This window comes from Narcine bancroftii, chromosome 2, assembly GCF_036971445.1.
Source record: "Narcine bancroftii isolate sNarBan1 chromosome 2, sNarBan1.hap1, whole genome shotgun sequence".
NCBI classification, from domain to species: Eukaryota; Metazoa; Chordata; class Chondrichthyes; order Torpediniformes; family Narcinidae; genus Narcine; species Narcine bancroftii.
In genome coordinates this window covers 16471290-16487709 of record NC_091470.1, presented here as the reverse complement: position 1 = coordinate 16487709, position 16420 = coordinate 16471290, and the positions used below count along the sequence as shown (strand labels likewise).

Sequence of the window (16420 nt, the reverse complement as noted above, 5' to 3'; positions counted from 1 at the left end):
AATAGTGGGGAGGGCTTTGCCTGGACTTTTATGCTCAGGGGTATTGGTATCACTGTCTGGTACGGAGGTGCCAAGGCACAGGACAGGATGTCCTGGCCCGGGCCATGGAGGGCACCACCATTCAAGGGCATCTACAAGAGGTGATGTCTCAAGAAAGCTGTCTCTATCCTCAAGCACCCAGACCAGGCTCTCTTCACACTGCGACCATCAGGAAGGAGGTGCAGGACCCTGAAGACCAACACCCCATGGCACAAAAGCAGCTTCTTCCCTCCCCCCCACCCCACCCCGTCATCAGATTTATGAACGGTTAATGAACCACAGACACGACTTCACTTTCTCTTCTTTTGCACCAATTTATTTATTTTTAAAATGTAATTTAGAGCAATATTTGTAACACTGCCACAAAGCAATGAATTTCATGACATGTTCATGTCAATAAGTTCTGATTTTAATTCTTTATACTCTGAGCCATGCCCCAAATTACACCATGCACCTGCACACTGAAGGAAATTTACAGCAGGAGTGCGTTCACATCCCAGGCCACAAGCTCGACCACCAGTTGAATAAACAAGTGAAACAAATTTATTTTCCCCATGAGTACCGCGTCCAAGTGCACAAAAGACTACCATCTGTGGCTTCCTGGGTACATAAAACACACAACACAGAAGAAGACGATAAGAAAGATAATAATCGGAGGAAATCAGCTCATTGTGTAGTGCAAAAAAAAAGATTTGTGTCAACAATGAATGCAGATCTTTGGTGATCTGAAGGGGTGTTAACGTTGGGGTAGTACAGGGAGGTTCAAGAGTCTGATAGATGTTGGGAAAGCTCTGCTTGTGAATCTGGACCAGATTTCTGTGCCTTCTGCCTGAAGGTCGGAGCGAGAAGAGTTTGTGACTAGGGTCATGGGGGCCTTTTATGGTGGTGGCATCCTCTTGAGATATTGCCTCATGTAGATGTCTTCAAAGGCAGGGATGTCCATGCCTGTAATGGACTTGGCTACTGACATCCCTGGATCAACGCTGCAACAGTGTGGGCACTTTCAAAAGTACCATCCATCAGATGAGAAGCTAACCTGAGCCTCACTCCTACTCTCTCTCGATTGGACATAAAGGAGGCCACCTCTTTTACTTTAATGAAAGACAGGGGGAAGGGTTGCTGACTGACACCCGTTCCTCCGTCAGTACCTCGGAACCAATGTGATTATTTTCACGTTGCTGTTTGTGGTAGGTTGCTGTGTAAGCTGCTGCCCCGTCTGCCAAATATACAAAGTGGTGCAGAAGACACTATGTAAATGCAGGCCTTCCATCTTGGAAGCTTGTCATTGTCGCCTTCACATTGTAAAACGAGGATTTGCAAAGGGGTCCAAGTGTTCCTTTGCTTTTTGTCTTGGGAGGGCAGTTGGTGCAAGCAGGGGAAGATGGGCTGAAAGACCTGTCACCATTCTGCAAAACATCTGTTCATAGATTCAGGTTGAAAACCCACTGGGAGTGACCCCTCATCTACAGCTACAGGAGCAGCACAGTTAGCGTAGCAGTCAGCGCACACTATTACAGCGCCAGTGATCCGGGTTCGAATCTGGCGATGTCAGGAGTTCATATGTTCCCCCTTGTCCGCATGGGTTTCTTCCCTCATTCCACCGACGTACGGGATTGGTAGGTTAATTGGTCACGAGGGTGTATTTGGGTGGCACGGGCTCGAGGGCCAGAAGAGCCTGTTACTTAACGAAACTAAACATACGATCAGCATCTGGAGTTACCACAGGTAAAATTCCCAAATAGGAAATGAAGATGGACTCCATCCAACCCATGGAGAATGTCCCATCTAGGGAGGAAAATGGTTGAAGTCACATTGCGGTTGATTGGTTGATTGAGTTTGGCTGAAATTGCCACCTAACGCCCTTTGTGGGATTTCCTTGCCTGTCTCCTAACCTCCTCCCTTCCCCTCCCCCAAAATGGCTTGTTGAATGACACAGTTTAAAACTGTGCCTTCCTCACCTCTCTTTCCCATCTAACCTCCCCCTTCCCTGTTCCAGCTTGCTATTCTGTTCTTAAACTTTCCCTAAATGCAACTACTTTGAGCATGCATTATTAACCCTTCAAGCAATCAAGGTGACCCATTCTCTGCCAGTTCTTTGACCTGTGTACTGACGTACATCCAGAGTGCACACCACTTTTACACACCCAGATGGGCATTTAAATATTTGAGGGGAGGGGTGGGTTTTTTCTGGTGGTATTGGGTGTCAAACTGAAAGGGACAAATTGTATTAAAGCCAAAGACACCGTCACCTCATTTCTCATCACCCAGGTGACAGGTAATTACCCTCTTTATTCTGTCTATGTGCATTTGGCTGTTTATCTTTTTAAGGTGTGCCGAAGGGGAAAAACTTTGTGTGGTTCGCTTCTTTTTATCAAAACAAAGAAGCTCTTTGCCAGTAACTTTTTGATAGATATATATATTTAAAGCTTGGGGCTTTTTGTTTTCTTTCAAAAATTGCTAATTTTTTTTTATTCTTGGGGGAAAAAAACAAATATTTGTGCTGATAATTTTCTTCTTTGAAATAAAGTGAAGCACAAACCACTTCAAGCCGTGGCAACAGATTCCACGAGGGGTGGGGTGGAAGTTACTTTCTTACAGATCCACTTCATCTTCCTCCTGGTGGTTCTCCGGATGTGTCCACTTAAACATCCTGAGAGGTTCGGGGCTTGGGAGGGGTTGGAGCTGGCTTTTTTTGGACATTCTTTTCTCATTCGCAACCCCACCTCCTCCTCCTCACCGACTGGCTCCCACCCCTCCCCCACCTCATCCCAGTGCCGCAGCAATCCTGAGTATGAGGGTGCCGGAGTTGACTCTGCTGTGCCGCCAGTGGCAGAACATTTGGGCGTCCAATCCGGTTCTCAGAGTTTCCCACCACCCCGTAAAAGCAGGACGCAAGCTAAATTCTGCACCTGGTAACGCACGGCAGACCGACGTTCCTCAATTTGAATCCTCCGAGAGAGCCCGTGTATGTTGGGGAAGGGATGCAGTCAGCATCATTGTCCCTGTTCCATCCCTCCAGAAGGAAAGCCAATTCCCCCTCTGGTGAATGTTTCCCCAAATATTGGTGTGCGTTCATTTGTAGAATATCAAATTGACCTCTCACAGTTTGAAGTGGTTTGTAAAAGAGGATTTATTCTGATTTTTTTTCGGGAAAATCTGTATAAAGTTTAAAACAAATTATCAATATATATATTTATGGACTGCATGGTGAAGAAGTTGCAGTTTAGGGTTTGTAAAATGTCAGTGTTAATGTTTTTTCTTTCCATAGATGGGCATGTATATGCTCATATATTTGTATATCCCCCATCCCTTCCTTACAGCTAAAAGCACTAACGCAGCCAGATCGCTTGGTCCCATCCTCACGTGGACATGGCAACTTTTATGCACATTTAGCCCCCTCATCCTCATCTCCCCCATTGTACACTCATAGGGTGAAACCTGGAAACGTTAAACCTCATCTCCTCTTCCTTTCCCTCACTCACCCTCCTCCACCTCCACCCCCACCACCCCCCCCCACCTTTTTTTTAGGCAGTGTTCACTAAACGACGTACAGTATCAGGCAAATTGTTTAATGGGGAAGAACCAGAGAGATGAAAGAAAAGATTTAATCCCAAACGTTGAAGATTTTAAAAACAAAGCGAGAGCTAGATTTGTAGATATGTAAACAACAAAGCAGGCAGAAGGAGATATGGAACTGACACAATGTGCAGTCTTTTTTATTGTAGTTCCTGATCTATTTTAAACAAGAAGCAGCAAAATGCAGAGTTGCCTATTGGTGCAGAGTTATTTTCATGTTGTGTGGTGTGAATGTAAATGTGTTGTTGCCTTTCCCCTTGTAATCATTTTGTCAGCAAGTTTTATTTTTTGCTAAATGACAAAAGAAATTGAGAACAATATAGCAAACGTGTCCAAGAGTATCTTACACAACTTTCTTTTTTTATAAATTTTTTCTTCATGCCAAAATCATGCGGGCAATTTATTGATGTAAGTTGATGAAGATTGTTATGTTTCAGTATATATTCAACATGTGTGTGTGCATTTATTTTATGTATATATAAATATATACATAGTGTGTGTGTGTATGTGTGTTGCTACAGGCTGTAATGCTTTTAAATTAATTTACAAAACAATTTTTTTCTTCCTTTCCCTTTTCTAGCTTTTTAAACGCGAGTCTTACTGATGTTTATAAAAATGGGATGGTTGCCGCCAGATTTTCTTTTAAGTTGCTCTTCAGCCCTTAGACACAAAAAAAGAAATGCTTTTTGTTTTCCGTTCACTGACAGCTGCGTCTCTAATGCTTTATGCTTTGTGGTTTTGAGTTGAAATTATTTATTTTTTCGGGCAAGGAGTGGGATGTGTGTGTGTGTGTGTGTGTGTGTGTGTGTGTGTGTGTGTGTGTGTGTGTGTGTGTGTGTGCGGGTGTCTGTGTGAGTATGTGTGTGTGGGTCTTTGTGTGTGTGGCTGTGTGTATGTGCATGTGCGTGTGTGTGGATATATATGTGTATGTCTGGGTGTGTGTGGGTGTGTATGTGCATGTGCATGTGGGTGTGTATGTGCATGTGTGTGGGTGGGTGTGGGTGTTTGTATGTGTGTGGGTGTGTATGTCTGTGTGAGTGTGTGTGAGTGGGTCTGTGTGCGTGTGTGTGTGTGTGTGGATGTGTGAGTGTGTATGTGTGTAGGTGTGTGTGTATGAGTGTGTGTGTGTGTCTGTGTATGTATATGTTTGCATGTGGGTGTGTGTCTGTGGGTGTGTGTGTGTGTCTGAGTGGGTGTGTGGGTATGTCTGTATGTGGTGTGTGTGGTGTGTGTGGGTGTCTGTATGTGTATGTGTGTGTGTGGGTGTGTATGTGTGTATGTGTGTGTGGGCGTGTGTGTATGTGTCTGTGTGGGTATGTCTGTGTGTGTGGTGTGTGTGTGCGCGTGTGTTCATTTCACACATGCATGTGTGTTTGTGTATGTTGTGAGTCTGTATCTTTGAGTATTCCATTCCACCCTGTGTGTGCATCCGTTTTATACGCGTGCATGGGTGTGGAGCTGTCTCTCTGCTTGCACTTGAGTTTGCAGGAGGCCAAACATTTTGCTAACTCTCTCACTTTCTTCTTCCGTTCCAGGAGGTGAATTAGTTTTCCCAGCAGTGATAGAAGAACCTTTAGACACCCCTCCTCTTGGCACCAGTGCCCCTGTCATCACCCTCCCTCCTACCTTCCGCCCCCTCCTCACCATTATTGAAAGCACCAAAGATTCCCTGTCCATGATCCCTGAGGTTGGGTTACCTTGCTGGTCGGACCAGGACACCGATGATTATGATGCTGGCTTGGTGATATCGGGTTATGGCTCAGGGGAGGCGCTTGACTCTGACCTCCCCCCTACTGATGATGAAGATTTTCACACCACCTTGTCCTTGGTAACAGATAAGACCTTGTCCACATCGGCCTTCGAAGGTGGCTACAAAGCGCACGCACCCAAGTGGGAATACAAGGACTTTAGAGCTAACAAACCGTCTGAATCTGGTAGGACTGCTACCACAGACTCTCCCCCTGAGCTGACCACCTCTCCGGCCTCCACACCGCCCGGGAAGTTGCCCAAGTTGCCCGCGGGCAAGCTGAATACTCGGGAGCAGAAACCCCAGCCTGGCTTAGTGCTGTTTCCTTTGCCCACCGGTTATGAAGTAGACAGCACCAAGTTGAAGAGTCCCCTAGTCACCTCACCCATGTTCCGTAATGTGCCCACAGCAAACCCCACGGAGCCGGGAGTGCGAAGGGGTCCCGGGGCCTCGGAGGTGGTGCGTGAATCGAGCAGCACTACGGGAATGGTCGTGGGAATAGTGGCAGCGGCAGCCCTGTGTATCCTCATCCTGCTGTACGCCATGTACAAGTACCGTAACAGGGACGAAGGCTCGTATCAGGTGGACGAGACGCGGAACTACATCAGCAACTCTGCCCAGACCAATGGCACCGTGGTCAAGGAGAAGCAACCAGGTGCCAAAGGCAGTAATAGGAAACACAGAAACAAGGACAAAGAATATTACGTGTAGACAAGTGGACAAACTATCCCAAGAGCAGAAGAGACGCAAATAGAGAAAGAAATGAAATATGGTGTGGTGCAATCTTGCAACTCGACACAGATTTTAAACACACATAACAAAATAAAAACTATTTTGGGGAAACTTTTGAAGACAATCTCCAAACTCAGCCTACAGGCTGAGAAATATGTGATACGTACTGTGACCTAAATATAACAGAGTGAAGCTGTAAGTGCATTAGACAAGGTGTGTGCACACACATACACTTACATATGCAAACACACATACTCATACACATACACACACACATACACACACATATACACCCATACAAGCCACCATAATGACCAGAAGCTTTGGATATTCTGGTCCAAAGGATTTCAGACTCTACAAGACTTCACAGCTTTTGTCGGTTTTGTACCCTGGATGCGACTGTTAAGACTTTGTGACATTTCGCATTTTTTCTGGAAGTTATTTCATTTGTGGTGAGAGATGTGCACTGATTTTGTTTGGTTTCCTTCCCCATTCCCTCTCTTTGCCGCGTGGAGCATGTGATTGCAACATGATGTCCAGATTCAGTTTGGGAGTACCGCTGAGCGTGGACCTTGGGGAAGACAGGGAGCTGGGGAGGAGGGGGAGGGGTGTGTGTGTGTGTGTGTGTGAGTGAGAGAGAGAGAGAGAGAGAGAGAGAGTGGTGGAGGTATGTGGTGTGAGTAGGTGGGTGTCTGTGTGGTCTGTGTTGTGTTGTGTGTGTGTGTGTGTGGGGGGGGGGTTGTTTGTGCGTGTGTGGATGTGTGTACGGGTGTGTCTGTGTGTGAGAGAATGTGTGAGTTCGGCCAGCTCCCCTCTCCCAATCCTCCACCACCTCCTCCTTTGCCCTCCCTCCCCTCGGGAAACGGGATGTTGCCGTTGAACTTTGTACTGTTTCTTCATCTCAAACCGTGGCGTCCTTATAATTTGCTGTCCGCAATAAAAAAAAATTGTATTAAGTATATGAACATTTAAAAAATAGCTAAAGTGGAAACACCGACAGATCGGACAGGTCTTGAACCTTCTTGTTTATGAGCTGTTAATTGTACAACATATTACTCATAGAGTGTGGTAGGTAGTATACAGCTAGCGAAAACCATGGCTGTGGTTCTGAGTTTCAGTAACTGACTGTGGTGCATGCACATTTAAAAAAAAAATAAAATTAACCACATCATATACAATATGGTGTTTAATTTTGATGGGAACAAATTCATGGTCGTTCATTGGCCAAATGGACCATTGGAGTTTTGATTTATTTTCTTTGATGTGCTTTTCTCCCTTGTTCACCAGCTTCAATGAGTGTAATTACTTTCGTGCGCGCTCTCGGTCAAGTTCTGCACAGCCCAGCTGGAGTTGAATGGTTAATGGAGAAAGATGGTTCAGGCAATCACCATTTCTCCTTCAAACTTCCAGCAGAGTTCATGGTACATTCATCCAAAACAAATCGTGAAGGGTGCGAATTTCCAAATATCATCACAGATAACCATGTCAAGAGAGAAGAAACCCTTCGGTTACATAATTTGGCAGCATTATTACTTGCTTGGCGCTGTTGTATGTCAATTTGTTCCCTTTTTGTTGATATTTCCAAACTCTTTGCTCACCTCTGGCAGTGTCGTCCGTGTTTAGGGAGCCGTCCTGTATCAAGCACGTGCACACTTCTATTTGTTAAGGAACTCGATTGATGTCATTAAGGCGGAAAGAGTTCAGGTTTCTCTCTCGTTTGTGTTTCTAAGCTAGACGTCGATACTGTGGCAAAACAAGTTACCCTTCTTAATCAATCCACGAAGGCTTTCTTTGCTTTTTTAAAAAATCTTTCTCAAGTGTAACCAGTGTTTGGCTATAACTGGTGTTGTGCGGCTTCAAGTCACCATTGGACAGCTCAATGGATAAAAGAGAATCGCATCGTCTATGTTCAGGATTGTGCTGTGGATTCACTCAAAGGTCATTTTTATTTTTTTTTAACTGTGAACTCTTCATTTACGAAGACTTGGAAACTGTGCAGAAAGTATGTCATTTTTATTTTTTTTTCTGCATCGGCGTGAAGTTTCTGATTGGGTTATTTTAAGTTAATGCAGTGTTACTTCATCCATTCCCTCCATTTTAAGTTTCTCAGTTTTTATAACAGATGTGGTCAGCAATAAAACCTTCTTCCCAATGCTGGTGAATATTGATCTACTGTTACATTTGGTGTCAGAAAAGCTGGGTTTTCCACATGCCGCATGTCCTCTGATCGAGCATTGTTTGTTTTGATCCAACATTAGAAGCTATTTTATTTTCCTGCGCTGTCTGCCGTGAGAACGTGGAACTCCCAGTGCCCCCCCACCCCCCGTTTCAATTCCCCACCCCTTTCCCTTGCTGACATGTCTTGCTCAGACTGGCAGTGTCTGAGACCACCTGCAAACTGGAGGAACAGCACCTCATCTTCCAGCTGGACCCCCTCCAACTGGATGGCATTAACGTCGAGTTCTCCAGTTTCTGTAAGCCACCCCCCCCCACCGACTTTCCCTATGTCTCCTTTCCTCTCTCTCTTTCTCTCTCTCTCTCTTCCCTTTTCCCTTTGTGTCCTTTCACAGAGTCAAAAACAACCCTCTCTTCTCCCAGGGTCGGTGCCAGAACAAGACTTAGCTGGGGGCATTCAGTTAACTGTGGAGGGGGGGGGAGGTGAGCACAATCTGACCTTCTAAACCCGCTGAGCAGGGAGAGGGCAGAGGTGGTGCTGCCCTGCGCAGGCCTGTGAGCTCCCTTCGACATCGGCTTCTGGTCTCGGGGCATGCGCCCTAGTCTCTGTCAGGATCTCTTGGGCGTTCGCAGGATCCCAGCGCTGTCCGAGGTGTACATTTCACGGAGAACGTCCGACAGTTTCTATGACCCCCATTAGTGTTGTGTGGTGGATGCGATAAACAGAGCCCAGAAACAAACTTCTTTTTCTAAACTGTAATTCAAGTTCAATTCATTATCATCTGTCTGTACGTGTACAACCAGACGTAACAGTGTTTCTCTGGACCACGGTAACACACACACACACACACACACACACACACACACACACTCACACACGTAATACACACACAATACACAAGTTCAGTTCATTATCATTTATCTGTACATGTACAACCAGACGTAACAGTGTTTCTTTGGACCATAGTATGCACATGCACGCACGCACACACACACAAACACACACACACACAGACAACACATACACACAGACATACACACTGTTTATCACATCCACCACACAACACTAATGGGGGTCATAGAAACCCTCGGACGTTCTCCGTGAAGCGTACATCTCGGACAGCGCTGGGATCCTGCGAACGCCCACACACACACAGGTATACACATACAATACACACATAGATACACAATGAATACACACACACACACACACAAACAATACACACACAAATACATGCACACACAAATACAAACACACACACAAACCAACACACACACACACACATACACAATAAACACATATACAAAAAATATATAAAGTAAAAATACAATGCTGCCAGCTACCGACCTGCCAACCATGAACCTCCTCCGTGTGCCTTCCCGACAGGCGGTAGGTAGGAAGGCAGTGCAGGGGAACAGCTTCCATCGGCACGGAAAATGAGGACGGTTCGATGGGCCCTCAGCACCACAGGGTGGAGGCGATGCCGTGGGTTGCTGCACAGACCCTTCCTGCCTGTGCTCCTCACCCATTACCCCCAGGGATCACTCCTGCTGTGATACATTGCAGGCGTCAGGCTTGCACATGTTCCTGGCGCTGGCTGCATAGGGATTATGGGTAGCGAAGGCGGCCATTGATCCCACTGTGACACTAGGCTGTGGGTCATAATACTTCATTTAGGGTGGGGGCAATGGCTGCGAGCAGGTGGAGGGGGGGACACAATATGGCTCCTACCTTTCCTCCTCCAATCAATTCTCACCTTCCCTCTCTCCTCTCTCTTATCCAATAGCACCTTTTGTCTGTTGGTCTGTGCTCCTCCCCTCTCATTCTTTCCCTTTTCACCAGATTTTTAATGCAGGCTCTTACCTGTATTTCTCACCCCTTGAGGAAGGGCTCAGGCCCGAAATGTCAGTAATATATCTTCACCTCCTATGGACGCTGTGAGACCTGCTTGAGTTCCTCCAGCATTTCTGTGTGTTTTTACTGATATTTCACTACAGACAAGTCAGGAAATGGACAGAGTAGCTGGTTGCAAGTCATTAGAAGGCTTCAAAGCCCCTGTACGTCAACCTTTGAGGATTAGATATACTGGAGAATTGTGCAACTAAGGACTACCCGCTTGGAAATATGAGTGAAAAAAATATTCAAACCGCTGATCATGTTGGTAAGGATGCCCTTGGTCTGACTAACATGATGTGAAATTCCTCTGACTAAGGACCAGAAGGATTTGGTTGATGAATTGGAAGAATTCAAGGAAGAATGTGGGGGAAGATTAACGGGAACGTGGGGAGAATAAAATGAAATGTCCTAAATCACGAAGAAAAGATTGAATGGACGCCAAGAGTCTTTTGCCTGAAGGAGGGGAAGGGGAATTGGTAGCCAGAGGATGAGGTTGGGGAGTGGGGGTGGGGGGGGAGATTTAACAGGAGCTGGAGGGATAGCCAGAGGAGGTGTTTGAGGCAGTTACTGTTGTAATGTTTCAGAAATAATTGGACGGATATATGGGGTGGATGGGTTTCAAGGGATACACAGGAAAGTGGGACTAGCATGGTTGGGACATTTTTGTCAGCATGTTTCCTCACTGTATGAACCCATGACTCTGTATAAATGGGTGGTTGATAGTCAGCATGGAATCTGTGGGCTGAAGGGCCTCTTTCAGGGCTGTATTTCTCTGTAATTATAAGTATAGTAGGTTATTCATGGATCAGCACATAAACAGGCCCTTGCTCCCATTACGTATCAGTCTCTACATGAACTATGCTTCTCTATTCCCTGCCTGTTCACGTGCCTCTTGCGATGTAAGAGTAGACAATATAAACCAGGATTTTTTGTTAATTTATACATACAGCATGGTTACAGACCCTTTCGGTCCACGAGCCCGTGCCACCCAATTACACCCAAATGACCTCCAACCCCCAGTATGTTTTGAAGGGTGGGTGAAACCAGAGCCCCCAGGTAAACAGACAGACATGGGGAGAATGTAAAAACTTCCTACAGACAGCCCAGGATTCAACCCCGGTCCTGATTGCTATAACAGTGTGGCGCTAACCGCTGCACCAACCAGGCTGCCTCAAAGTTTGCCCAAATGTTGCCTGGACTTCAGGAACTGAGTTACAGGGAACGGTTAAACATGTTAGGACTTTATTCTCTGGGGCATAGAAGAATGAGGGGAGATTTGATAGAGGTATTTAAAATGATGAGGGGGACAGAGTAAATGTAGATGGGTTTTTTCCACTGAGGGTAAGAGAGATATAAACAAGAGGACATGGGTTAAGGGTGAAAGGGGAAAACTTTAGGGGGAATGTGAAGGGGAACTTCTTCACACAGAGAGTGGTGGGAGTGTGGAACGAGCTTTTGGTAAACCACTGTAATATGGCTGTTCCACAGCCCCCTGCAACTCAGTGCAGGACAGCTGAGCAGTAAGGATATGCTATGTTTTCTAGTGAATTAAAGTCTATTGGTTTCTCCACAATAGTCTCCTGAGTGATTGATGGTGCATCAAAGCTGCCAGCTGAAGTGGTGAATGCGGGCTCAATAACGTTTAAGAAGAATTTGGACAGGTACATGGGTGGGGGAGGTATGGAGGGCAATGGACTGGGTGTAGGTCAATGGGACAAGGCAGAAAAATAGTTCAACACAGACTAGAAGGGCCAAAGTGCCTGTTTCTGTGCTGTAATGTTCTATGGTTCTAAACTTCCTTTAAAATTTTCCTTTTCACCTTAAAACTATCCCCTCCAGCATGTTACATTCCACTCTGGGGAAAAGATTCTGACTGACCACCCTCACTGTGTCTCTCATAATTATTTACAAACTTCTAGCCTCTGATGCTCCAGAAAGAATAATCCAAGTTTGTTCCACCTCTCGTGGTTGTTAGTTCCCTCTGACCCCAGGCAATATTCTGGTAAATCTCTTCTGTACCTTTCCAAAGCCTCCACACCTTTCCTGTAATGGAGTGGCCAGAACTTCATTCAATACTCCAAGTACAGCCTACCAAAGTTTTATTGAGCTGCCCTGACCAATGCCATATGCCTTATGTACCACTCCATTTCCTGCCACATACTGTATACTTCCCGTGTACATTTGACCTTCCGAAGAGCAGCACCTCGCCCAGAATAAATGCCATTTGTCATTTTCCTGCCCAAGTTCAGCCTAGATCTTGCTGTATCCTTTTGTGAACCTACTAATGCACCCACCTACATTATCACCCAAGTCAAAAGAGTGGAGGGTGCCTGGAATGCATTTCAGGCATGGTGGTGGAGGAGGCTGTGATACCATAGGAAGATCCAAAAGGTCATGAGACAGCCACATGATGTAAGAAAAATAGAGGGTGGGGAATGTGTAGGAGGGGAAAATTGGTTTACATTGGAGTAGGATTACATGTGTCAGTAGAATTGATGTTGGTTTACATGGGTCAGCACCATGTTGTGGGCTGAAGAGCCTGTATTGTGCTGTAATGTTCCATTCTAAACTGAAACTGCTGCTTGTACTTGATAGATATCCCTCCATCTCCTTCATTTTCATGTGTTCATCCAGCCACAGAAACATTTCACTGGAGACAGGAGAGGTCCCAGAGGGCTGGAGAGTGGCTAAAGTTGTACCTTTCTTCAAGAAAAGAAAAAAAAGGATACTCTGAGAAATAAGAGGCCAGTAAGCCTCATGTCAGTGTTAGCGAAAGCATCGGGGAGGCTACAGTCAGGATTTATGCACATTTGGAAAGTCATGGTCAAATTCGAGACAGAATAGCTTTGTCATGACATAACAATTTGATTACATTTTTGAAGGAGGTGACAGAGATGGTTGATGAGGGTGGGGCAGTGGATGTTGACTACATGGACTTTAGTAAGGCATCTGCAAGGTTCATTCGTGGTAGACTGGATCAGAAGGTGCAGATGTGTGGTGAATTGATATGAGAGGCAAGAGGATAGTGGTATTATTCAGACTGGAGGCCTGTGACCAGTGGAGTCCCACAGGGATCGGTGTTCGGAGACCTAATGTTTGTGACAAATGGATGAAAAAGTAGGAGAGAGGGTTAGTAAAGATGCAGTTGATGCAAAGGTTAGTGGACTTGTGGACAGGTAGAGGGCTAACAAAGAATGTAATTGGGTATTGCTTAGTTAAAGATCTGGGCAGCAAAACGGCAGATTGAGTTTAATCCAGACAAGTGTGAGGTGTTGCACTTTGGGAGGTCAAATGTCAGGAGAAAATATACAGTTAATGTTTCCAGTTTTTCGCCATGGATGCTGCCTGACCACAGAGTCCCTTGAGTTCACTCCCTTTTTTAAAAATTTTAAATTTAGACATTTATATCAACTTGACCTACAACCCCGACCAGTTTTTAACGGTGGGAGGAGAACGGAGCCTCCGTGGAAAACCCACGCACACACGGGGAGAACGTACAAATTCCTTACAGACAGTATGGGATCTGCACTTTGACGGTGCTGTACCAGCGTTGGGACCATGCTGCCCATGAAGAGAGTGGTTCAAAGAAAAGGGATTTGCCCCATTGATTCCCTCTTCTCTGTCCTGGGCTGGGACTCTGGAATATCCAAGGTAGCGAAAGTACACAGGGGTTGGTACTCCAGGGCCAATATCCATTTCAAGGCCTTGAATGGAGCACCTGGCCTATATTCATCAGCCCAATCAAATGCATATCACATAGAGCAGCCAATTTTACTGAGGGGAATATGCTATAGAACACTATAGCACAGAAACAGGCCCTTCAGTGTGCCGAACTATTATTCCAGCAAGTCCCATTGACCTACACCACCAGGGTGGTCCGTACCACTCCCATCCATTTACCAAAGCAGTATTCTCTTAAATGTTGAAATGAAACATATATCTAGCACCTCCAGTGGCAGCTCGTTCCAGACTCTCACCCCCCCCTCTGAGTGAAGAAGTTCTCCTAATGTTCCCCTGAAACATTTCAACTTTCACCCTTAACCCATGTCCTCTCATTCTTGTCCTTCTCATTCTCAGATGAAAACATCTGTTTGCGTTTACCCTACCTATACCCTCATAATTGTATATACCTCAATCAAATCTCCCCTCATTCACCAACATTCCAGGGAATAGTCGGGACCTGTTCACTCTTTCCCAGCAACTCTGTTTCTGAAATCCCACTAACATCCTAGAAAATTTTCTCTGCATTCTTTCTATCTTATTGATGTCTTTCCTGTCGTTCGGTGCCCAAAAGTGCACCCAATATTCCAAACTTGGCCTCACCAATGTCTTATAGAACTTTACCATAACATCCCAACTCCTATACTCAATAACATAACATAACATAACATAACAATTACAGCACGGAAACAGGCCATTAGGCCCTTCTAGTCCGCACCAAACCAAACACCCCTTTCTAGTCCCACCTCCCTGCACAATGCCCATAACCCTCCATCTTCTTCTCATCCATAGACCTGTCCAACCTTTTCTTAAATAATACAATTGACTCCGCCGCCACTATTTCTCCCGGAAGATCATTCCACATGGCTACCACTCTCTGAGTAAAGAAGTTCCCCCTCATGTTACCTCTAAACCTCTGCCCCTTAATTCTTAACTCATGTCCTCTTGTTTTAATCTTTCCTCCTCTTAACGGAAATAGTCTATCCACATCCACTCTGTCTATCCCTTTCATAATCTTAAATACTTCTATCAAATCCCCTCTCAACCTTCTACGCTCCAAAGAATAAAGACCTAATCTGTCCAATCTCTCCCCATACTCCAGATGCTTAAACCCAGGTAACATTCTGGTAAACCTTCTCTGCACTCTCTCCACTCTGTTTATATCCTTCCTATAATTAGGCGACCAGAACTGCACACAGAACTCCAAATTAGGCCGCACCAACGTCTTATACAATCTCAACATCATCTCCCAACTCCTATATTCCATGCAATGATTGATAAAGGCCAGCATACTAAAAGCCTTCTTCACCACCCTATTCACGTGAGTTTCTACCTTACTTTGACTTATGAAGGCCAATGCATCAAAAATTCTTTTTATCACCTTATCCACCTGTGACTGACTCCACTTTCATGGAATTATGTATATGCATTCTCAGATCCCTCAGATTTTACTGCACTCCTCGCCTTCCTTGCTGTCCACAACACCCTGAATCCTTGTGACTTGCTGATCCATTTTCATCCAGATCATTGATATAAATGACAAACAACAATGAGCCCTGCACCAATCCCTGAGGAACACCACTGGTCGCAGGCCTCCAGTCAGAGAGGCAATCATCCACTATTACTCTCCAATCCAATTCAGTACCTCATCCTTGACACCAAGCGAATGAATCTTCTTGACCAGCCTTCCATCTGGGACTTTGTCAAAGGTCTTACTAATGTCCATGTAGATAACACCCACAGCTTTTCCTTCATCAACTGTCATATTAACATCCTTGAAAATCTCTGTTAGACTGGTTTGACATGACACACATAATCATAATCAGCCCTTGCCTTATATATCCAGTCCCTCTTAAGATCCCCACCAATATCTTATCCACTGATGTCAAATTCACTGGCCATTAACTCCCCAGAGTTTTTTAGATCCTTTCTGAAATAACGGAACAACATTAGCTTTCCTCTCATCCTCCACCTCCTTACCCATAGCTAAGGATGTTTTGAGTACCTCTGCCAGAGCCTCTGCAATGTCTGTATTAGCTTCCTTCAAGGCCCAAGCCAATATCTTGCCAGGATCTGGGAATTTATCCAGTTCCATTTGCCTTAAGACAGCATGCACCCCCTCCTCTGTAATCGGTATAGGGGTCCATGACCTCACTGCGGTTTTGTCTCAGTGCCTGCCTCCCGAGTAAACCTTCAAGAGAATTAATGTCATCTCGTGTTATCATTTTGCTCTTAATATATCTGTGGAAGCCCTTGGGATTTTTCCTTTACTTCATGCCTTCCTTTAGCCCTCCTTGCAATTTATGTCTGTCAACTATCTTGTTTGTTCCTTACTGCCTTTACCTGTTATTCACTTCCTTCTTCTTAACAAGGTTCTCAATATCTTTTGGAAACCTAGATTCCTATACCCGTTAGGTTTAAATCTGACGGAAATGTACAATCTCTGTACTTTCAAATTTTCTCTTCTGAAATCCTCTCAATTTCTAAGCAGAATATTATTAGAAAACAACCTGTCCCAATCCCCACTTGCCAGA

The 16420-nt window shown here is 45.2% G+C and overlaps 1 protein-coding gene across 28 annotated transcripts in view; it reads left to right on the top strand.

Moving 5' to 3' along the window:
- LOC138753237 (neurexin-3-like) overlaps nucleotides 1-16420 on the top strand; it is a 2173925-nt gene that overhangs the window by 2135733 nt on the left and 21772 nt on the right. For 15 of the 28 annotated variants that reach the window (XM_069915992.1, XM_069915991.1, XM_069916002.1 and 12 more), the window contains one exon: nucleotides 5151-7272. The exons of 2 other annotated variants lie outside the window; for them this stretch is intronic. In XM_069915992.1, coding sequence (XP_069772093.1) covers nucleotides 5151-6073 — 923 coding nt within the window. In that variant the 3' untranslated portion in view covers nucleotides 6074-7272. Of the gene's footprint in view, nucleotides 1-5150; nucleotides 7273-16420 lie in introns of those variants that run through there. 11 more of the 28 variants (XM_069916017.1, XM_069916016.1, XM_069916014.1 and 8 more) reach the window with 1 other exon arrangement.